A 25,520-nucleotide genomic window follows, 5' to 3' on the forward strand; every position below is an offset into this window, starting at 1 on the left:
CGTAATATCAAATTTACATTAATAACTTCAATATTGGCGACATGCCTGAATCGTTTTCACAGCAATAAATGGGTGGACAAATAGAAGACTACACGGGAAAAACCTGATATGTCACATTTTCATAGAGATTAAGATAGCGATACAACTTTATAGACAAATGTTAAGGTTATTCGAAAAAAGAAAGCCATAATACGCTTAGTCCCAGAGATATTACAGCTTGTTTATTTTGCCGTACAAAGGAAAAACCAAAGTAGTCCACGCGTAAATGGCAAAAACCAGAGATGTACTTACGCATGGGCGACCAGCATGCATCTTGCAATTAGTATTATATTATTAAAACAAGGGATATTACAGAAAATAAACGTCGAAAATTAAAAACACAAACAAATTTATTCCGCTCGAAACTTGCCGAAGCTTACAATAAACAACAATAATCTCGACTGACCGAAAAACATATATGAATCAACAAATCTCTCAAAAACATCATCTGACACGATCGATAGAAAAATATTATCATTATGTAACAATCTTAAAGGTATACACATACGTAATTAATTTATGTACGTATATATGGAATATATTTTTTTCGTTATCAATATGTTATAAATTTATGTATTGGAATAAAAACCTACTTAAATACTAATTTTCAACAAAAAAAAAAATATGTAGTTTAGATTTAGGTTTTATACAACCTTTAATTAATTGAACATCTCTGGTTTTCCCCTGTTTTGTTTTGCATTTTGACTATTTTTTTAGATTAACTATTTAGATTTTTATTTCAATATTTCAGAATATGGCGATAATTCGCAGTATTAATAATTCAGAATTGGTAGTAATATAATTATTTTTCTAATTATTCAACCGAAAATAACATATTTCTTTAAAAACACTAAATTGCATTTTCTCGGCTCGAATTAAAATGGACAAAACTGGATTTTCCGTGTAGTCTTCAAATGATGTTGTTTTTGGAATTTAGGGATTTATACGAAAATGAGCCCTTCATATGGATGGCCAAACATAAAGAACATAGAAATCGTATTGCAGTGTACAGTAAAAGAACTTAAAAAGAAAAAAGAATCACTAGCAACGACAATTTCGGGACGACCAGTATCCATCGATGCGACTATACTGTTTACTTGCCAAGGATTGTAGGGGTAGTTGGCAAATACGCAAATATTGGCGTACTTGCCAAGTACACTTGCCAATGTAGTACAAAGTGGGGACTGGTGGGGATACTTGCCAAGTACGCAAATATTGGCGTACTTGTCAAGTACGCCAGTCGTGAGAATCCGCCTTTATGTGTTTCTCGTATCGAAATCGCACAAGGCGGATTTTCCCCACTCGTGTACTTGGCAAGTACGCCAATATTTACGTACTTGGCAAGTCTTTGTAAACAACTTTTTTTGCAACAAGCTTGGCGTTCACACGACGCGAAGAGTGACAAATAATTGCACAAGTAAACCGCTCACAAGACAAATGTTTGTCAAGTACACGAGTCGTGAGAATCCCCCTGATATGCGAGTATATATCGAAGTAAGTGTTCTATGTAAATTGTCGTGAGTTGCCTAGCTGTCTAGTCAGTAAGGTGTGCTTCTAAAGCCAGGTCTCCACCAAAGCAATATATGTCGACGATATTGACATCAACTTTTGTTACTATTTTCATAAATATTTTCGAGAAATGTAGATCGTACCTACCAAAGAAATATTGTTGCTCGACTTCATTTTTCGACTAAAGAGCGAAAGTTTATTTAGTGTTTATCAACATGTGGAAAGACGAGTATGTAATTATAATATCAGCCTCATTCCTTATTATTTCGCGAAATGAGCGTCGTCAAGCCAGACGGCCCATGCCCGAACGTATTGAATCTTTGGCCTTTTTGTACTCTATAAAAATTGTCTGGTAATATTTTTTATTTTTCTCTCAACTTCCATCCTCTCCACTTCTAAACTAGTTGCAATATCATTCTAGGCATCATACTTTCTATTTCTGTTCTTATACCAAGTATGTTTAGTGTTCCAAAGTTCGGGATAGGCTTGATAGTTTTCAATCATATTTTTTGTTTTATAATTACTCCACTCCATACCAAATTTATTTTTAGCAACAGAATCTAAAACAAACTTCTGGCCTTGTGAACTACACGAGTACAAATAGCAAAATATACCCGATAAAGTTACTGATAGGGGTTGATTCGGTGGAGACGTCTTTCGACATGTTTGCAAATATTGTCGTCGACACGATTTTTCTTTGAAGCCGGGTTTCCACCAAAGCAACATTTGTCGGCGACTGTGTCGCCGACTAGTATTGTCTACAATGTTGCTGAAAATTCAGTAAAGTCGTCGACATTTTATGTTGCAGATTTAAGTCACCGACTTTGTTTCATGTTTCGCTTGAGGAGCGGTACATCAAAAGAAAAATCGTGTCGACGACAATGTTTACAAACGTGTCGAAAGACGTCTCCACCGAATCAACTCATATCAGTAACTTTATCGGGTATATTTTTCCATTTGTACTCGTGTAGTTCCCAAGTTTTTTTTTATTCTGTTGCTTAAAATAAATTTGGTATGGAGCGGAGCAATGATAAAACAAGAAATCTGATCTGAAAAAATCAAGTTCAGTCCGAACTTTGGGACACTAAGCATACTTGGTATAAGAACAGAAATAGAAAGTATATATGATGCCTGGTAAACAACCGGACAATTTTTTAGAGAGTACAAAAAGGCCAAAGATTCAAACTTTCGCTCTTTAGTCGAAAAATGAAGTCGAGCAACAATATTTCTTTGGTAGGTACGATCTACATTTCTCGACAATATTTATAAAAATAGTAACAAAAGTTGATGACAGTGTCGTCGATATATGTTTGCTTTGGTGGATACCCTGCTTGATGTACCGTTCCTCAAGCGAAACATGAAACAAAGTCGGCGACATAAAATGTCGACAACTTTACTGAATTTTCAGCAACACTGTCGACAACACGTCGCCGACAAATGTTTTGTTGGATACCCGGCTTAATGTTATGTTTATTCTTTCAGCTTAGTAATATTTTTTGTGTTTCGATCAGAGTGATTTAATTTGAATTTTCAGTTTCCTTCTGTGTAGTCTAAACTATGTGCTGAATAATGAAAGCGGCATTAAGTTGGCTAGGAAATGACGATTGATGACATTCACAATAACTGTAATTTTACGTAAATGATATTGACTCTCATTAGTCAACCCTGACGTTATTTTTTTTTATCATTTGGCCATTATTCCATATGACATTTCTACATTATTGTAGGCTATAAGAAAACAATACTTTTTTTGTAATTTGTAATGATTTATTAAAATTTAAATAATACATAAAAATAGTTGATTGCACAAGTTTTAAAATGAAATGATCAAAAATAATATTTCATTCAGCTAAAATTAATTTTAAAACAAAGAACAATTAATAAATAAATATTTACAAAAAAGTGGTATTCTTAATTTAATTAAAAGTATTCTTCCATTTGTACGAATTTCATATTCAATTAATTTTCTGGCCATTTCGGTGGTTGCTCTGCGGTGTATACGATGTTTTATAAAAGTCATAAAATAAATAATAGAAAAAGATGGCATTTGGTAGACAGATAGTTACAGCCCACTTGGGATAATCACAATCGGTTACAAAGATCAGCGAACTATGTAAAAATATTAAGCAAAATTGGATCTAAAAATGAATACATTAATATTAACTTGCAATAATTTAACTTGTTAAATATTACTAGCTGAAACCTAGTTAAATACTTCTTCCACCATAGGTATTTTTGGAACGATGGTCCTAAAGCAGCCAAGAAGTAGTATGAGTAAAGTATAATATGAACAAAGCTGTTTACTAAGCCCACTATTCCAAGTTGGCCTCCAGGTATATATTTCACCGCCATCCTATTTTTGAAATACTATTATACGCTCAGATGCCAAAAAATACAAGTGAATTTTTTTTGTCAAGTTTAAAGTATTATATTTTTTTTTAATTTTAGTCCTATTCTCATGAATTTTTTAGCAAACTGTATATAAATCTATCAACTTTAATTCATAAACTCAGTTTTTCAAAAACTTTAGTATTCGGCTAATTATACAGGGTTTAATTGAAGGGTTAACGAGTTTGTTGTGTATCTCAACTTTAAAACACCCTGTGCAATAATTTCGTCAGTAACTTTTCCCAAAACATTATTTTTCGATTAGAACCATGTCTCCTGAGCATTTTATTTTTTGACTTATGTCATGGCATCCCTTGGTTATTTGTTATGCCTGTACTGCCTCGTCGCTATAAGAGCGAAATGAATTTGCCACCAATAATTTAAAAAAAAAATCAGCTATTATTATTTTATGTTATTTTTTAATATCTCGAGGTGGCTTTGGTGACTATTGCCGTAATGTCATATCGACACTGATTAGAACTCTATATTAAGATTTAAAAATGTTAAAAAGTAACGATACAGGCTTGGTTTTAATAAATATTAGTAACACTAACAGAACTATAAAGATATTAAAAAAAATAACTTGTAATAACTAAGTGTACAAATAAAAAAAAACTTGGAAATACTTTAATACCTTGTATTACCTTCCCCGGCTGCTATAACTGTTAATGAGGCTGTAGCTAAATATATTCTGTTATATTTTCCATTCGTCTTCAAGAACCAAGCGAATATTCATAATTTCGGCCATCTTCAACAAGATCAACGACTTTTGCACAATCTTCGACACTAAGAACAATATTCAATCGTACGAAACAATAATCACCAAAGTCACCTCGTCATGAAGAAAAATAACATAGTAGTAATAGTAGCTCCCGTATATAGCGTTTAACGCCTTGGGAGTAGCAAGGTACAGCTTGCCATACTAGAACCGTTCGGTATACAAGGAAGGTAATGTGGAATGTGGCTAGCACTACGCCAGAGTAAGTAAATGGCCGAAGAGCTCGGCTTGATGCAATGCCGGGTGTGGGAATCGAACCCACTACCTTGAGATTGGTAAACGAGAGCCTGTACCTCTACGCCACCTAGAAAAATAACATCAAGAAGTAAAAGTGGTCTATGCTTTTTATCAGACCATCATATCCTATAATATTTTTCGAGGCTGAGTACGAATCCGCTATCAGAATTACGCTATCACATCTCATTTTTTGTCGAACTGCAAAAATTTGGTGAAAATCCGTAAAAATTCCGGAAAATGTAGTAGGAAAAAATAAAAAAAAATGTCATGTATAATACTATAATCTAATGGGACATCATTTTAAGTGTCTCACTCAATTTATTATTTTCCTGTCTCGTATTTAAAAATAGTAGAAATTTTCTATGTAAATTTTTGCGAGGATGCCGATCCTCTACATAATTTTTTTTAAAACGTCAATTATGACAGATACGACGCTATCTTGATTTTTTTTAAATGGAAACCCCCACATATTTTAGCATGGTCCGGTAGACATATTTTAGCAAATTTCAAAAATATATAGTATAGTATACTTTGCACTTATCGTTTTCATTATACAGTGGATTTAAAAATGAATTGTTCCATGGCCCGTATTCTGTAACTTTGAAAACGCTAAGCGCTTTTAGACGCTCAGCGTATATGACGTTAATTTTCGCTGAGCGCGCACTTAATTAACGATTTCGGTATTCTCGTCTGACGCGCTTACCGTCTTTACTGATTGCGCTGAGCGCTTTGAAAACGGTTGCCTTAAAGGATCGTTTTGCTTGTCGAACTGTCAGTGAAAATCGAAAAAATTGTGATTTTGTGCGTTATCTTGCTCTTTAGTGAAAATTACTACTTCTTCTATAAATTCCTCAATAAGTAATTGATAATTTACGACTAGGCAGCTATAAATGTTGTTCAAAATTGTTCAAAACATCGAAAATGCTGAGAAGCGTCTTCAACACTTCCCTCGTATAATAAGAATAATCAGATATCCATAGAAAAATAGCTTGATATAACTCAACAATAGGTTATGAACTTCACGTAACATTGACATTTTTCATTGTTATATCCGTCAGTTATCAACTTTTGACTATTAGCTACATTAGAAATTGTGAAGTTGCCAATATGTGCTCAACGCATATCCAGAACACGATTCGCATGGCAACGAGAATACCAAAATCGACTGCATTGCGTTCCGCTGATCGAATACTTGCGCTCTCCGCTTTGAAAGAGTAACGTTTTTCTGTCAAAGTTACAGAATACGGGCCCAGAATCATTTTAATATTGTATTCTGGTATGTATTCTAATAGATATTTATTGAGTAAAAATTTAAGAAAAAAATTGTGCGAGTCATTGGTACTGTCTTGATTTAATTATTGTGATTTTGTTTACGGCCCTTGTTTGGATCAGGACAGTAAAATGCGCATACAGAAGGTTCAGAATAGTTGTATAAGATTTGTTTATGGCCTAAGAAAATTCGATCATGTGTCACACTTGTACAAAGACATTAAATGGTTTAAAATGGACCAAAGGAGGAATTTTCATTTGTGTGGTTTTTTTAATAAAAAAAGGGACCCACTCACTCCTGACTCTGTCAGAAGTCGACTTACTTTTCGACGAGATGTACATGGCCGCAGTAATTAGGAACCGAATAAGGTTAACCGTGCCTCATCATCGAACTGCCATGTTTCAGAGAAACTTTTCTTATAATGCAGCATATTATTGTAATTTAATACCTACGGATTATGTTGTCTTTTAAAAAAATTTACAAGAACTATATTTTGAATAATTCTATGTGAATATTGTCTGATTTAAATATTGTATATGACTTAGGATAAATAATACTTATATTTTTTATATGTATGTTATGTATATTATGTATAGAAATTGACTTGTGAATTTAAATGTTTGCTTAGTGTCTCCATCCGGTTCACAGTAGAGTAGCTTTGAGCTAGACTGCGCCGGGTCAAGGCACTGAAATTTTTCTATTTATTTTTTTTTCTATGTATTTGTTTTCATTTATCTCAATAAAGGCATTTATTATTATTATTATTATTAAATGTCTCACCCAACTTAAAATTTTCCTTTTTTCTATTTTAAGTGCAAAGTATACTAATCTATATATTTTTGAAATTAGCTAAAATGGACCATGCTAAAATATGATGGGGTTTCCATTTAAAAAAAATAAGATGGCGTCGTATCTGTCAAAATTGACGTTTTAAAAAATTTTAATGTAGAAAATCGGCATCCTCGCGAAAAAATGCATTAAAATGTCTTCTACTATCTTAAAATAGAAAAGAGGAAAATTTTAAATTGGGTGAGACACTTAAAATGATTCTGAAACAATTCATTTTTAAATCCACTGTATATCGAAAACGGTAAGTGCAAAGTATACTAAACTATATATTTTTGAAATTAGCTAAAATATGTCTACCGGACCATGCTAAACTATGATGGGGTTTCTATTTAAAAAAAGTCAAGATGGCGTCGTATCTGTCAAAATTGACGTTTTAAAAAATTTTAATGTAGACAATCGGCATCCTCGCGAAAAATTGCAATAAAATATCTTTTTACTATCTTAAAATAGAAAAGAGGAAAATTTTAAATTGGGTGAGACTCTTAAAATGATTCTGAAACAATTCATTTTTAAATCCACTCTATATCGAAAACGGTAAAGGCAAAGTATACTAAACTATATATTTTTCAAATTACCTAATATATGTCTACCGGACCATGTTAAAATATGATGGGGTTTCTATTTGAAAAAAAATCAACATGGCGTCGTATCTGTCAAAATTGACGTTTAAAAAAATTTTAATGTAGAAAATCGGCATCCTCGCGAAAAAATACATTAAAATGTCTTTTTACTATCTTAAAATAGAAAAGAGGAAAATTTTAAATTGGGCGAGACACTTAAAATGATTCTGGAACAATTCATTTTTAAATCCACTGTATATCGAAAACAGTAAGTGCAAAGTATACTAAACTATGTATATATTTTTGAAATTAGCTAAAATATGTCTACCGGACCATGTTAAAATATGATGGGGTTTCTATTTAAAAAAAATCAAGATGGCGTCGTATCTGTCAAAATTGACGTTTTAAAAAATTTTAATGTGGAAAATCGGCATCTTCGCGAAAGAAATACATTAAAATGTCTTTTTAGTATCTTAAAATAGAAAAGAGGAAAATTTTTAATTGGGCTAGACACTTAAAATGATTCTGGAACGATTCATTTTTAAATCCATTGTATATCGAAAACGGTAAGTGCAAAGTATACTAAACTATATATTTTTGAAATTAGCTAAAATATGTCTACCGGACCATGTTAAAATATGATGAGGTTTCCATTTAAAAAAAATCGAGATGGCGTCGCATCTGTCAAAATTGACGTTTTAAAAAATTTTAATGTAGAAAATCGGTATCCTCGCGAAAAAAATACATTAAAATGTCTTTTTACTATCTTAAAATAGAAAAGAGGAAAGTTTTAAATTGGGCTAGACACTTAAAATGATTCTGAAACAATTCATTTTTAAATCCACTGTATATCGAAAACGGTAAGTGCAAAGTATACTAAACTATGTATATATTTTTGAAATTAGCTAAAATATGTCTACCGGACCATGTTAAAATATGATGGGGTTTCTATTTAAAAAAAATCAAGATGCCGTCGTATCTGTCAAAATTGACGTTTTAAAAAATTTTAATGTGGAAAATCGGCATCCTCGCGAAAAAAAATACATTAAAATGTGTTTTTACTATCTTAAAATAGAAAAGAGGAAAATTTTAAATTGGGCTAGACACTTAAAATGATTCTGGAACAATTCATTTTTAAATCCACTGTATATCGAAAACGGTAAGTGCAAAGTATACTAAACTATATATTTTTGAAATTAGCTAAAATATGTCTACCGGACCATGCTAAAATATGATGGGGTTTCTATTTAAAAAAATAAGATGGCGTCGTATCTGTCAAAATTGACGTTTTAAAAAATTTTAATGTGGAAAATCGGCATCCTCGCGAAAGAAATACATTAAAATGTCTTTTTAGTATCTTAAAATAGAAAAGAGGAAAATTTTTAATTGGGCTAGACACTTAAAATGATTCTGGAACAATTCATTTTTAAATCCACTGTATATCGAAAACGGTAAGTGCAAAGTATACTAAACTATATATTTTTGAAATTAGCTAAAATATGTCTACCGGACCATGCTAAAATATGATGGGGTTTCTATTTAAAAAAATTAGATGGCGTCGTATCTGTCAAAATTGACATTTTAAAAAAATTTTAATGTAGAAAATCGGCATCCTCGCGAAAGAATGCATTAAAATGTCTTTTTACTATCTTGAAATAGAAAAGAGGAAAATTTTAAATTGGGTGAGACACTTAAAATGATTCTGGAACAATTTATTTTTAAATCCACTCTATATCGAAAACGGTAAGTGAAAAGTATACTAAACTATATATTTTTGAAATTAGCTAAAATATGTCTACCGGACCATGTTAAAATATGATGAGGTTTCCATTTAAAAAAAATCGAGATGGCGTCGCATCTGTAAAAATTGACGTTTTAAAAAATTTTAATGTAGAAAATCGGTATCCTCGCGAAAAAAAAGTACATTAAAATGTCTTTTTACTATCTTAAAATAGAAAAAGAGGAAAATTTTAAATTGGGCTAGACACTTAAAATGATTCTGGAACAATTCATTTTTAAATCCACTGTATATCGAAAACTGTAAGTGCAAAGTATACTAAACTATGTAAATATTTTTGAAATTAGCTAAAATATGTCTACCGGACCATGTTAAAATATGATGGCGTTTCTATTTAAAAAAAATCAAGATGGCGTCGTATCTGTCAAAATTGACGTTTTAAAAAATTTTAATGTGGAAAATCGGCATCCTCGCGAAAAAAATACATTAAAATGTGTTTTTACTATCTTAAAATAGAAAAGAGGAAAATTTTAAATTGGGCTAGACACTTAAAATGATTCTGGAACAATTCATTTTTAAATCCACTGTATATCGAAAACGGTAAGTGCAAAGTATACTAAACTATATATTTTTGAAATTAGCTAAAATATGTCTACCGGACCATGCTAAAATATGATGGGGTTTCTATTTAAAAAAATAAGATGGCGTCGTATCTGTCAAAATTGACATTTTAAAAAATTTTAATGTAGAAAATCGGCATCCTCGCGAAAGAATGCATTAAAATGTCTTTTTACTATCTTGAAATAGAAAAGAGGAAAATTTTAAATTGGGTGAGACACTTAAAATGATTCTGGAACAATTTATTTTTAAATCCACTCTATATCGAAAACGGTAAGTGCAAAGTATACTAAACTATATATTTTTGAAATTAGCTAAAATATGTCTACCGGACCATGTTAAAATATGATGAGGTTTCCATTTAAAAAAAATCGAGATGGCGTCGCATCTGTAAAAATTGACGTTTTAAAAAATTTTAATGTAGAAAATCGGTATCCTCGCGAAAAAAGTACATTAAAATGTCTTTTTACTATCTTAAAATAGAAAAGAGGAAAATTTTAAATTGGGCTAGACACTTAAAATGATTCTGGAACAATTCATTTTTAAATCCACTGTATATCGAAAACTGTAAGTGCAAAGTATACTAAACTATGTAAATATTTTTGAAATTAGCTAAAATATGTCTACCGGACCATGTTAAAATATGATGGGGTTTCTATTTAAAAAAAATCAAGATGGCGTCGTATCTGTCAAAATTGACGTTTTAAAAAATTTTAATGTGGAAAATCGGCATCCTCGCGAAAAAAATACATTAAAATGTGTTTTTACTATCTTAAAATAGAAAAGAGGAAAATTTTAAATTGGGCTAGACACTTAAAATGATTCTGGAACAATTCATTTTTAAATCCACTGTATATCGAAAACGGTAAGTGCAAAGTATACTAAACTATATATTTTTGAAATTAGCTAAAATATGTCTACCGGACCATGCTAAAATATGATGGTGTTTCTATTTAAAAAAAATAAGATGGCGTCGTATCTGTCAAAATTGACATTTTAAAAAATTTTAATGTAGAAAATCGGCATCCTCATGAAACAATGCATTAAAATGTCTTTTACTATCTTAAAATAGAAAGAGGAAAATTTTAAATTGGGCTAGACACTTAAAATGATTCTGGAACAATTCATTTTAAATCCACTGTATATCGAAAACGATAAGTGCAAAGTATACTAAACTATATATTTTTGAAATTAGCTAAAATATGTCTACCGGACCATGCTAAAATATGATGGGGTTTCTATTTAAAAAAATAAGATGGCGTCGTATCTGTCAAAATTGACATTTTAAAAAATTTTAATGTAGAAAATCGGCATCCTCGCGAAACAATGCATTAAAATGTCTTTTTACTATCTTAAAATAGAAAAGAGGAAAATTTTAAATTGGGCTAGACACTTAAAATGATTCTGAAACAATTCATTTTTAAATCCACTGTATATCGAAAACGGTAAGTGCAAAGTATACTAAACTATATATTTTTGAAATTAGCTAAAATATGTCTACCGGACCATGCTAAAATATGATGGGGTTTCTATTTAAAAAAATAAGATGGCGTCGTATCTGTCAAAATTGACATTTTAAAAAATTTTAATGTAGAAAATCGGCATCCTCGCGAAACAATGCATTAAAATGTCTTTTTACTATCTTGAAATAGAAAAGAGGAACATTTTAAATTGGGTGAGACACTTAAAATGATTCTGGAACAAGTTATTTTTAAATCCACTCTATATCGAAAACGGTAAGTGAAAAGTATACTAAACTATATATTTTTGAAATTAGCTAAAATATGTCTACTGGACCATGCTAAATTATGATGGGGTTTCTATTTAAAAAAAGTCAAGATGGCGTCGTATCTGTCAAAATTGACGTTTTAAAAAATTTTAATGTAGATAATCGGCATCCTCGCGAAAAATTACAATAAAATATCTTTTTACTATCTTAAAATAGAAAAGAGGAAAATTTTAAATTGGGTGAGACTCTTAAAATGATACTGAAACAATTCATTTTTAAATCCACTCTATATCGAAAACGGTAAGGGCAAAGTATACTAAACTATATATTTTTCAAATTACCTAATATATGTCTACCGGACCATGTTAAAATATGATGGGGGTTTCTATTTGAAAAAAAATCAAGATGGCGTCGTATGTGTCAAAATTGACGTTTAAAAAATTTTTAATGTAGAAAATCGGCATCCTCGCGAAAAAATACATTAAAATGTCTTTTTACTATCTTAAAATGGAAAAGAGGAAAATTTTAAATTGGGCGAGACACTTAAAATGATTCTGGAACAATTCATTTTTAAATCCAGTGTATATCGAAAACAGTAAGTGCAAAGTATACTAAACTATGTATATATTTTTGAAATTAGCTAAAATATGTCTACCGGACCATGTTAAAATATGATGGGGTTTCTATTTAAAAAAAATCAAGTTAGCGTTGTATCTGTCAAAATTGACGTTTTAAAAAATTTTAATGTGGAAAATCGGCATCCTCGCGAAAGAAATACATTAAAATGTCTTTTTAGTATCTTAAAATAGAAAAGAGGAAAATTTTAAATTGGGCTAGACACTTAAAATGATTCTGGAACAATTCATTTTTAAATCCACTGTATATCGGAAACGGTAAGTGCAAAGTATACTAAACTATATATTTTTGAAATTAGCTAAAATATGTCTACCAGACCATGCTAAAATATGATGGGGTTTCTATTTAAAAAAATAAGATGGCGTCGTATCTGTCAAAATTGATATTTTAAAAAAATTTAATGTAGAAAATCGGCATCCTCGCGAAAGAATCCATTAAAATGTCTTTTTACTATCTTAAAATAGAAAAGAGGAAAATTTTAAATTGGGCTAGACACTTAAAATGATTCTGGAACAATTCATTTTTAAATCCACTGTATATCGAAAACGGTAAGTGCAAAGTATACTAAACTATATATTTTTGAAAATAGCTAAAATATGTCTACCGTACCATGCTAAAATATGTGGGGGTTTTCATTTAAAAAAAATCAACATGATGGCGTCGTATCTGTCAAGATTGACGTTTTAAAAAATTTTAATGTAGAAAATCGGTATCCTCGCGAAAAATTACATTAGAAAATCTTTCTACTATCTTTAGATACCAAACAGGAAAATTATAATGTACATGGGCCTGATAAACTCAAAACACCCATCAGAATTGAGCTAGCATGACTCATATTTTTTCTAACCTCAAAAAACCTACCACAAGTTTACTACAACCAACAGCGGTATAGATTTTTTGGGTCGCTGATCATGAATCTGACGTCGGATTTGCAAAATTCAATATGGCGGATACAATATGGCCGATGCGAATTTCAAAAAATGCCTGGACTTGGAGAAAAGCTTGTATATGGGAGTATTTTAGGTCGCTGAACATTAATCTGACATCCGATTCGCATAATTCAAAATTACGAATCAAATATGGCCGACGCGAATTTCAAAACACCACGGATCCGAACAAAATCGGTATATGTGAGTTTTTTGGGTCGCTGATCGCGAATCTAATGTCAAATGGGCCACTGAATACGCGAATCTGACGTCGGATTGGCAAAATTCAAGATAGCGGATCCCATATGGCAACCTTACAACCTCACGAATTGCCTACCCTGTGGGCGCGGAACCGATTCGAGTCGGCCCATACCTTTCTTGAGGTCGGCCATACCATGGGATCCGTCATCTTGAATTTTGCTAATCCGACGTCAGGTTCGTAATCAATGACTCATTTGACTATCCAAAAAACTCACATATACTGATTTTGTTCGGATCCGTGTTTTTTTTTTAATTTGCGTCGGTCATATTTGATCCGCCATTTTGGATTTGGCGAAATTTTGATAGCTGAATATGTGATAGCGGATACGTATTTAGCGTCGAAAAATACTATAGGATATTATGATGGTCTGGTAAAAAGCATAGACCACTTTTTATTTTTTGTGTAGCTGTGTAATTGAAAAAATTGCAGAATGTTTGTGGAACATTCATTTTGCTCTTAAAAATTAACCAAGGCATGTAGTGACATGAGACATGATTCTGACTGAAAAATAATATTTTAAGACAATTGGCTCATAAAATTATTGCACCAGGGTGTTTTAAAGATATAGGTTAAAAACGAACTCTTCGCGATTAATCCTGTCCCTATAATAAATCAAATATAGAAATTTCAAAACATTTTCCGATGCACGTCATCAACTTTGAGTGACAAGCGATGGAGACAGCGCTGCCAGATTGTGATGGATTTATGAGATGAATCTTAATTTAAAAGTGTCAAACAATATATATTTAGTATATAATTTTTATATAATTTTTTTAAGGCAGCAGCTACTAACTAAGCTACTAACACCGGTAATAAAGGACTTTTATTGTCACGTTCGCGCTCAAAATATTTTATCAGGTAAGCTACAAGCGCTTTGCTTCGACTGTTTAAAGCCTTCGGCATATTTTCAATCCACAATTTCAAAAAATGCAGTAAAAAATCTTGAAAATCTAGTTCTTAAAAGAACTTTTTGTGCTTAGAAGTATACTTTAAGAAAAAAACTATAAAAAACGGCAAAAAACCAGAATTACTCCCAAAAATTCAACAACACGATATACAAAATAATGACTGACACTAGGATAATTGTCAAATAATACACGACAACATTGCTGAACACGGCGCAATGTGACCAACAAGGCGATAATAAAAATTGATTTAAACTAATTTTTGGAGCTTTAATCTAAATAAAATATCTGTTACAATCATTTGCTCTATAAAGTATAATGAAGAGCTGTTTGGTATTTTAATTTAGTCAACAAATTTAAACATTTTTGCTAAAGTTTCATTTAGTCAGGTTTATAGGGTTTGGTTTGGTTTGGTTTAGTGTCAATTTCGATGTGATTAATGACGTGAATCGGAAAATGTTTTAAAATTTCTATACTTACTAAAGTTTATAATAAACTGGAGTTTCCGAATTAAAGTTAATATATTTATTTAGAGCTTACTAAAAAAAATAAAAAATAGGGCTAAAAATAAAAGAATATGACATTTTAAACTTGACAAGAAAATTTTCGGTTGCGTTATTTTTGCATCTAAGTTTATTATATTAGCTTTATTTTTCTTACTTGATACTTAGCACTTACCACGTAACTATTACCATTAAACAGTGATGCCAAAGATGCAAGAATGATATTTGATTAGATTTTTTTCGGAGCACGAAAAAAACCGTGTCTAGAAGGTCTGTTACTTTGTTAATAAAGTAGATATGAAAGCAGTAAATAAACTGAAAATGAACGAGAAAATGAAAAATTGAGAAATGAATTAGAAAAATGTCGTACATATTTTTTCATGAAATAGTAACAAAATTTTATGAAAAAATATGTACAACTTCAACGTGAGTTGTCTCTTGCCTCTAATATTTATTTATACCTTGTCTCTAATATTTGTTTTAATCAATGACTAAAGAATTCAAGGGCTAATAATACCCGAGACCAAATTGTTACCATACTTCCAAACAGTGCCGTGGCACATATTTTTCTTAACATAGTTGCTTGAAAAGATTTTTATATTTTTGATTAACGTTTGACTCTTCTCACGCCTATAGTGGAGTCCGACAAACGGTCGCACTCGCCACTTTAACCAACCAACCAAAAAGAACAAAACTAGTATCGACCTATAGCACATGATATCAAGTACATATAATATCGGAAAAATAATAATCGAATTCCATAAAAAAAGGCTAAGAGGGTGGAGTGGACTGTTTATTTACCTATAAAACGTAACTCCTGACTCTTTCTTATCACTGCGGCTTTTATTCTTGAAAGCTGAATAACCAATCACAATTGTAATAAAGTTGACTACACACAAACTATTAAAAATAGCTAAAATTGTCGCTAATGACCAGCTGATGACTCATGCGATACAGCCAAAAAAATGGCGTCTGACATCACAAATTCTGATGCGGGCCATATATGGGCGTTACGGGTCCTTGTGGTCTTTAGTCATTGGTTTTAAAGGAGTGCCTAAATTAAGCACGCTCCAACGTTGCCATTAAAGACTGTCCTACACGAGCGATGTGGCGAACACCTTCCAACGTTGGACGCACGGACGTTCGCCACATCGAGGGGGCGCGAAGAGATCCATTTGTCCAACGTTGGAAGCAAGTTCGGGCTCTCGTCGGTAAATTTCACGCGCGTCAAAGGACCTTCCAACGTTCCAAGCATTGTTCGACGCGCTCCTACACGGGAGTCTTTACGTGGCTGATATTTTACTGGAGATCAGTAGCGGCCTCGGTTTTAATGTTATACCATGGTCTTTTCACGCTGCAATTTTTTATATTGATTTATTCTTTGCCAAAAATATGTACATTCATAGGTACACCGGGTGCGTCTGAAATTGGCTCACCTCACATAAATTAGGATTGATTGACCTATTCATGCGAAAATGTACAGGATATGTTAACGATTTTAGAAAATATCATCCGAGCCGTAAATTTGATGGACTAAATAAAAAGAAATAAATGTCCCAGATACATTTCTTTCTATATTTTTCAATTTTTATTACACGAGGATTGCATAGAAAAAGCTTAGACGACAATTATTACCGATAATATGAAACACAGCGAATTCAGTGTCATCAATGTTCACTGGTCGAATATTCAACCGCTTACGTTAAATTTTCGCGTCAAAAACAAATAAATACGTTTTTTTAACTGAAAAAATAAAAACACTAAATCACCACAATACTATGTATAATCACTTATAAACTCAGTTTATAATCATCTGCTAATGAATGGTTAGCGAAACGCGCGTCCAGTGTAAAAGTAAAAGTGTTTTGGTGTATTGTGGTGATTTAGTGTTTTTATTTTGCTGTGTAACACCAAAGGTTCCAACCCTCAACTGTAATCTGAAAAAATAAAAAGTTATAGGAGTGAGACACTTTTGAGACGCACCTGGTATAGAAAGATTAATTATTGGCTTTCTTTGTGTTAATAAATATGTGACAGAATGGTTATTACATTAACTTAGTGAAAACATTTAAATTTCTATTTATTCATTTACTTTTTATTTTTTTATTCATTAAAATTTTCTTTTTATATTAGATATGTAAATTAGTTGTTACTTTCTACTAAAAATTTTCCGTTTTTAACTGCACTTATATATACAGGGTGCTACAAATTCGAGGTACGAGCATTGGTATCTCTATCCTAAATTAGGCAAAGAAAACAAAGTCCTCCTACACTGGGTGCCTGCTCACCAAGGGATAGAAGGCAATGAAAAAGCAAATAATCTAGCTAGGAAAGGAGCGAACACTCCACTAACTGGACCAGAACCGTTCTGCTTTCCAAGCGGTAACCAACTCAAGGCGGAACTCAAGAACTTGGAAGATTCCATCCGCAACCTGGAATGGAAATCTTGCAATGGTCTAGGACACTCGAAGAAGTTTCTGAGGGCTTATGATCAAGAAAAATCACAGATCTTCCTGGGTCTGAGTAAGAACAATCTTCGGATTGTCACGGGGTTTTTAACAGGACACTGTCTCCTCAATGAACACCTCAGTAGATTGAAACTAAGAAGAAACGGCGAATGCAGATTCTGTGGGGAAGATGGTGAAACACCAGTACACCTCATCACTGAGTGCGCCGAGACGACAACCATTCGTGCCATGAATTTTGGTACGACTGATATTGGAGATGGAGAACTACCCTCTATAAAACCGTCCCAGATACTGGCTTTTGTCAAAGCCCTGGGACTGTATGATGAGTTATGATTCAAGAAAGGGGGACACAATGGATCTGTAAGGTCGAAGTGATTAACCCCCCTCCCACTCATTCTAAATTCTAAATTCTAATTGGTATCTCGGTAACCGTAATAGATACAAACATGGTTAAATGGGGGCAAAGTTGCGGTTTGGGATGTTCACCAAGATGCCATCAAAAAAGTTTTAAAAATTTCAAGGATTGCTGAGTTTTTTGGAAAAAACTGATTTTTTTGAAAATCAATTTTATTTTTTCCTGTCGTTACTTTTTAGATAATCAAAAAACTAATTGCGCATTCTCATAGCCACTTTATTAGGGCTATCTGATAATATTTTTAGATTTTCAAATTAGCTGATAATTTTTGAGATACAGAGGCAAACTTAATTTTTTTAAATACGGACCTGCATTTTTTATTTCCGATTTTGAAAGAACTCGCTCTCCTGAATACAATGATGTACCACACTTAATATTATTTTTTTTGTTTTGACATTTGAACACAATTTATTTAAACTAATTTCAAGTTCAGCTCTGTTTTTTTTTAAATATTTAATCTATTCATCATTACAATATTGATAAGCTTTTAAACTTAACAATGACGTGGGGTGAAACATTGAGTACGGAAAATCAAATGCAATAAAATAATATAAAATAATTAATATAAATATAATATAATATAAACAATCAAATAATTTTCCCGGAAGATGGATTGGAAATAGTAGAGCAGTATAATGTTCAGCGAGATTCCTGGACCTATCGCCAAGAGGCTACATATTACTTGACGTCATTTGTAAAAGTGAAATCAATTCATCTCAACATTTACAATAAAGAGTACAAAATGCATGCGGAAATATAAGAAGAAAGTTCAAAGAGATATAAATAAAATTGAGCGAAAAATAAATTTGTGCAATATAGGGACGGTGGTAACCCTTTCAAACATGTAGAACATTAAAAACTAGTTAGTAGAAGTTGATTTATTTATAATAACTACGATTAATATTATGCATATTATTAGATCACACACTGAGATTTCAGATTTACAATAAAAAAGTTAAAAATAATATCTTTAAATTTCTGACCTGGATATTATTTATTTGAATCTTCCAATTGGCTCGATTTTCCTTATTCAATGTTAATTAGCGCTGATCAGTATTGTTGCTATGAATATAATCAGATTAAATAATTTAAGAAACCAGAGTCGGAGTTTTTTTATTTTAAATAATAATTAAATAGTTTTGTTGCTGTTAAAGTAACCCCAAAACAAAAAAAAAAGTATAAAGTGTGGCATATCATTGTATTCAGGAGACCGAGTTCTTTCAAAACCTGAAATAAAAAATGCAGGTCCGTATTTAAAAAACATAAGTTGGCATCTGTATCTAAAAAATTATCAGCTAATTTGAAAATCTAATAATACTATCAGATAGCCCTAATAAAGTGGCTGAGAGAACGTGCAATTAGTTTTTTGATTTTTGAAAAAGTAACTACAGGAAAAAATAAAATTAATTTTCAAAAAAATTAATTTTTTTCAAAAAACTCAGCAATCCTTGAAATTTTTAAAACTTTTTTGATGGCATTTTGGTGAACATCCCAAGGCGGCAACTTTGCCCAAATTTAACCATCTTCGTATCTATTACGGTTTCCGAGATACCAATGCTCGTACCTCGAATTTGTAGTACCCTGTATATACTGCGTTTATACTCCATATCTGCTCAAGCCAAGAGTTCGTACAACCACAGATTATAAACTTATCGTCAAAAGCATTGTTTTTCGTAGTTCCAATTTCCGGAGTTGCGCACTACTTAGGTTACTAGGTAGTATGCGCACAAGCACACCCACTTATGGCCTCTAAAATTGTGCACAGCGCCTGACCGGCCTTGCGACCGGCCCAGTTATTACGCTGTTTAAACGGGAGTTTATTTTTGCGCACAAGAAAATTTACTCGTTTGTTCATCGTCATAAAAAACAATTTTCATACCACGAATTAGAGACAAGATTTTTTTCTGTATACTTATAGGATACCTAATCTATGGTACCTACAACACTGAGTTTATTCTACAAATGTAATGTTAGGTTTGCGCATATACGTATTACTTTTTACAAATATACTCAGGGTTCCCTATTTAACCCCGTGTGCAATTTCTGTGCCGTAAGAAAAAGACAACATAACCCAGCTCCATATTAAAACTGCATAAGTCTATTTCACCCGGATATGGATTGAACTGCGATTGCGCCAAACTCCGATTGATTGTTGTTTTAGTTCTGTTTGGATTACTTTTTATTTGTGCGCGTAAAAGAGTGATTTTGTTTAGTTTATTGTTTCCAACTATTTTTTGATATTTTTCCAACTCCATGATAATGTGTTATAAATAATAAAAATATAAATAAAACTGAAGGTTAGGGGAAATGTCAGTCAACCACTTCCCTTTAAAAACATCGACCAATGAAAACTTCTTCAGGTGAGGCATGCTCAGTTAAATGAATATCCGGGTGAAATAGACTTATGCAGAATTCCATATTGTTCTTTCACTGTTTGGGCTTCACTTTTTGGAGATTAGGCTGAGTATATTTGTAAAAAGTAATACGTATATGGGTTTGCGTCCAACGTTGGAACCAACGTTGGTAGCATCGTGTTGGAGACACATTTGTCAATTGCAATAGTATCGAAAACTGTATCAAATGTTGGTTGCAACGTTAGACGCAACGTGTAGGACTGTCTTCCGTCGATGTTGATATATTTCACATATATCCCCAAACTTAACAGAGAAACACGAAAAGAAAAACGAAACGGTTTAAACCAATACAATCAAACCTGGTGGCTTTGGTTTCAACCTTTATGTTTGCTTTCTTTCGTGTTTCCCTAAATGGCAACGTCGGAGCTTGCTTAATTTAGGGCCTCCTTGGTTTTAATAGTATAGACATAGTCATAGATGAATGAAACAAGTTTAGATCGGAAAGTGCCCATAAGAACAATCTAAATACTATATGACGTTATTCTTGCAAAAGTCGCGATCCAAAGCTTTTGATAATTTCGGGGCAGATCAGCTTTTTCCGGTATTATGTCGCCAAATATTATTTATTCAAATTTATTTGTGTTTTCTTAATTTTATAAATAAAACACGTTGTGTTGAATTTAAGGAGCTTTATTTTATATAAGGACATGTATGCGTATGAAATACCTAAAATATATTACGAAAGTGCAGCAGTTTGAAGCAAAAAATAATTATCATAATACCTATAATATCTGTTATAATTTATAATAGTGGGTCACAGTTAAAGGCTCCTGTATAGTATTTACTATTTTTTAGTTTTATATATATTTTTATATTTCTATACCTTATGGGCACTTTCCAATCTAAAATTGTTTCATTTCATTATCTATGCTACTTATTTCAGCTTTTATTGTATATGCAACAGAAATTATTAGTTAAGTATTATAAATTTTATAAATCATGTCATATTTTACAAGAGAACCAAAGCAAGAAGTTATACTTACTAGTTGTGCCAATTCAGAGTTTGTATAATCAATTGGCATACAGAAAAAATTGTTGACAGTATAGGACACCTTAACACCCTAAAATTAAAAATAAAAAAGATTCAACTTTTAAAACAAAAATCAAATTAAATTCAGCAACGACTTCATTAAATATATTAAGACTTATTTTACTGTTTTCAAACTACAACCTAATATTTATGGGCATAGTATACAGGGTGTTTCAAAACAAATGCGAAAAACTTCAGGGGGTGGTTCCTCGCTAAAAATAAAGGGTAGTTTGCTTTATAAACGTTGGGTTAACAGTCAACCATTAGGGAGATATCGCGGTACAAAGATGGCGGAAAAATAATGTTTTTATTTTTTATCTTGAAAACTAAGAGATAGACTAATGACATTTTATGGAAGCATTACTGTTATGAAAACATACATTCCGGTAATTTTTTCATTTTTTTAAAATGAGTGGAAGGGGTTGAAATAAACTACCCCTATCATTCTTGTTAACGAAATTTAAAGAAAAATCTTATCAAACACATGCAAAAAAATTAATTTGGATAGTTTAGTTTGTTTAGAAACTTTTTAATCTCTTCTGTTTTTTGATAAAACTCACCGATTTGAAATTAAAAAATAAAATGTAAATCATTGCCTGTCAGGACAAAAAAAACATTTTCACATAAAGAAAAAAGGCTTCGGAATAATTAATTGATCGTAAGATAATAACGTATTGCAGTAGAGTAATGTCAGATAAAATAATATTAGAAACATCCTAAAAAGTGACAGCGGCCAACTAGATTTTTTCCTAAAAAAATTACAGCAGCTCACTTGATTCTTTATCTAAAAATGTTTTTTGTCCTGACATGTAATGCTTTACATTTTATTTTTTAATTTCAAATCGGTGAGTTTTATCAATAAAACACAAGAGATAAAAAAAGATCCTAAATAAACTAAACTATCCAAATTAATTATGCATGTGTTTGATAAGATTTTTCTTTAAATTTCGTTAACAAGAATGATAGGGGTAGTTTATTTCAACCCCTTCCACTTATTTTAAAAAAGTGAAAAAATTACCAGAAAGTGTGTTTTCATAACAGTAATGCTTCCATAAAATTTCATTAGTATATCGCTTTTCGTTTTCAAGATAAAAAATAGAAACATTATTTTTCCGCCATCTTTGTACCACAATATCTCCCTAATGGTTGACTTTTGACCCAATGTTCATAAAGCAAACTAGCCTTTGTTTTGAACAAGGAATCAACCCCTGAAGTTTTTCGCATTTGTTTTGAAACACCCTGTATATGTAGCAATGGAGATTATTTTGCAATAAATTATGTACTGGTTAGTTGACTTATTTAATTAAGCATGCCCAATTATAATTTTATATTTTTTTTGCGCCAAAAGCATGCAAATTGTGCAATAGTAGATTTTTGTGTAAAATTTAAAAAGGACATCGTACAGTAAAACCTGTTTATACTCATTCCCTTATATGTGTGTAAAATCTTTATGTAGCTCTTCATAGAATTAGCCATTAGAAGGTGGAGAATTTTAGCAACATCTTCATACTAACATAAATGTGCTTTGCTGATTTCTATTTTGTACATACATACATACATACTGCCATTACTCGCTGACGAGTATTTGACACGCATCAGAAGATGGTCACGCAAGGCGTTTTCTTTCATGAGCCTTTCTATGAATGAAAAGCCCGATACGTGATGTTATCTGTCTACCGCACTCCAGACATTCAAAAATCTCATTCAAAAAGTTTTTGGTTGTCGCTGTTAACAGAGTTTACAGTTCTTCTCCATTCCGTTCAATTGTGAGCTGCTTCTTCCCACTCATTCTGCTTGTTAATCCCCTTTAAGTTTTCGTGGAAAATATCCTTGTACCTTTTGAGTTGTCCACCCGGCCTCCTCTTACCGTCTACAAGCTCACCGTAAAGCAGAGATTTTGGTATCCGGTTTTCTTGCATTCTGCATACGTTACCAGCTCATCTTAAGCGGGACTTTGTAATCATGATTTCAATACTCTCGCAGTTAACTTTTTCAAGGACCGATACGTTTGAGACATGATGGAATCATTTGATTCTTAAGAGTTGTCTAAGATGTCTTTGTTGCAACTTGTTTAATGCGTTCATGTGTCGGCGGTACGGCACCCAGGTTTTGCTTCCATATATCATGGTGGGAATTATTATTGCTCGGTACACTGCAAGTTTCGTTTTTGTGCTCAAGTCATGATTGTAGAAAACCCTCTGTCTTTTAATTTCCAGAACGCTCTAGAGGCGCTGTTAATCCTGTGCTGAACTTCGAGTCAATATTGACCTTTTCCGAAATCAAACTACCGAGGTAATTGAATTCCGCCACATATTCCAATAGTCCGTCACTGATTTTTATAGCATTGTTGTGATCTTCCGAAGGAATGCACATGATTTTGGTTAGGCATTGCAATTGCTGTAACGTATTTGCAACTAGAGCACAGTCATCAGCGTATTAAAGTTCTGTGATGAATTTTGTTTTGGTTAGGTTAGGTTAGGTTAATCAATCTATTTTGTAGGAATGAGGAGGCAAGCAATAATTATTTGCTCCAAGACGAAGTATTTTTTCAAATAATCCTTAGTAAAGAAACTTATGTTTATGATGTTGAATTCTGAAACGAGATTACACTGTATCTCAATCGTAATTACGCTTATAAAAATAAAACTCTCCCTTCATTGACGATTTATCTATTTTTCATTTTGTTAAATGTTTATCAAAGAAGTAATTCTGGACTTGCAATCAATCGACTGGCTCGTGAAGGATCTGACCGCTAAGTGTGCCCTAGTATTAAAGGAATCCAATCAGTGGAACCAGACTACAATAAAACGATAGGATATTACCACTAATAGGGAAAATCATGGAGAACACGAGTCCACACCTGCTAGACCAGAAAACGGACTATAGGTATGCTCACCAAACATAATTTTGGAGAAAAAATAAGGATGGGAAAGAATGGGAAAACAACCTAGTAAGGAACACTCAAGAGATAGCAGACTACACAGATGCTTCCGTGACTTCAGGGGGCACAGGTATAGGCATCTTCTCAGAGGAACTAGACATCCGACGATATTTAAGGCTATCGGATGGCTGTAATGTTCTACAAGTAGAGGTTTACGCTATAAAGTAAGCGGCTATACGAGGGAAAATCGCTGATAGACCAATAGGAGATATCGTGATATACTCTGACTCTGCTTTAAAAAGCATCACCATGCAATCGTGAGATCTAAAACTGTGTTGGACTGCTGAGAAGCGCTGTCCTGGTTTCGTCAAGGCGAGGCCACTCTGTACTAGGTGCCAGGCCAGAGCAATGTGCTGGGCAACCAAGAAGCGGAGAGTCTCGCCAAATAAGGGGTCAGGAGAGACGCGCCGTGACAGGTGACCCACCACTTGTGGCGATTAAAACACCGAAGGAAGTTAGATTAGATTAGTTTCTTAGAGGTGGCTTTCGGCCTGATCCACTGCGACCTTCTCAGATCTATTGTGGTCCTCTTCTGATCCTTAGATTACATTCTCCAGTCCTATCCTTTTCACAAAGTTTAGCAACTTGGAGACTGAACCCTCCATGTAGCTCCTTGGCAATGGCCTCTCATTGCCTATTACCGGGAACCGCACATTTGTCAGACTGTCACACTGACATAAAATGTGTTCTGACGATTCTTCTTCAGATTGGCAGAACCTACACATAGCTTCGTCTGTCAATCCCATCAGCTTTAGATGCCTCTTTAGCTTACAATGCCCTGTTAGTAGACCTACTACAGCTTTGACTGTCTTTCTGTCCTTGCTTATCAAGTCTACCGTGAATTTTGGCGAATGTTCTACAATGAACCTTTTCGCCTGCCTCTGCCCTGGTGAGTTTCTCCACCATTCTATTCCAAACCAAACCATTCTAGAGATTTGTTGGCCACCCATCGTTCCGTGGCCATTCTCGTGACCGCCTTTGCAACGCCGCAGAAGGGTTCTGGGTCTATGAATGGCATTGATGAGCCTTGCTTGGCCCTTTGATCTGCCTTTTCGTTACCCTTGTGACTCTCGTGCCCTGGCACCCAGGCCAACGTAACAGTGCTACGTTCGCCCAAACTATTCAGAGCACGCACACAGTCCCACACTAGTCTAGAATTGACCTCCGCGGAGCTGAGTGCATTTAGCGCCGCTGTGAAGATGGCTACAGAACGATTTGTTCTTTGTTGCCTTATTATTTCATCTACACAATAGTGGATTGCCGTTATTTCTGCCTGGAAAATTGTGACATCCTTGGATAGGCTTA

The 25,520-nt window shown here is 32.9% G+C and overlaps 1 protein-coding gene across 2 annotated transcripts in view; it reads right to left on the reverse strand.

Moving 5' to 3' along the window:
• Positions 1–3,299: 3,299 nt before the first annotated feature.
• LOC115881916 (elongation of very long chain fatty acids protein 4-like) overlaps positions 3,300–25,520 on the reverse strand; it is a 40,090-nt gene continuing 17,869 nt past the window's right edge. The window contains exons 3-6 of one of the 2 annotated variants that reach the window (XM_030899643.1): positions 21,228–21,305; positions 15,123–15,262; positions 3,742–3,901; positions 3,300–3,686 (exon numbers count right to left, since the gene is read on the reverse strand). In XM_030899643.1, the coding sequence (XP_030755503.1) occupies positions 3,504–3,686; positions 3,742–3,901; positions 15,123–15,262; positions 21,228–21,305 (561 nt within the window). In that variant the 3' untranslated portion in view covers positions 3,300–3,503. Of the gene's footprint in view, positions 3,687–3,741; positions 3,902–15,122; positions 15,263–21,053; positions 21,087–21,227; positions 21,306–25,520 lie in introns of those variants that run through there. The other variant, XM_030899644.1, reaches the window with a different exon arrangement.

This window comes from Sitophilus oryzae, unplaced genomic scaffold (assembly GCF_002938485.1).
Source record: "Sitophilus oryzae breed Bouriz unplaced genomic scaffold, Soryzae_2.0 scaffold_1744_pilon_pilon, whole genome shotgun sequence".
Taxonomy (NCBI): domain Eukaryota; kingdom Metazoa; phylum Arthropoda; class Insecta; order Coleoptera; family Curculionidae; genus Sitophilus; species Sitophilus oryzae.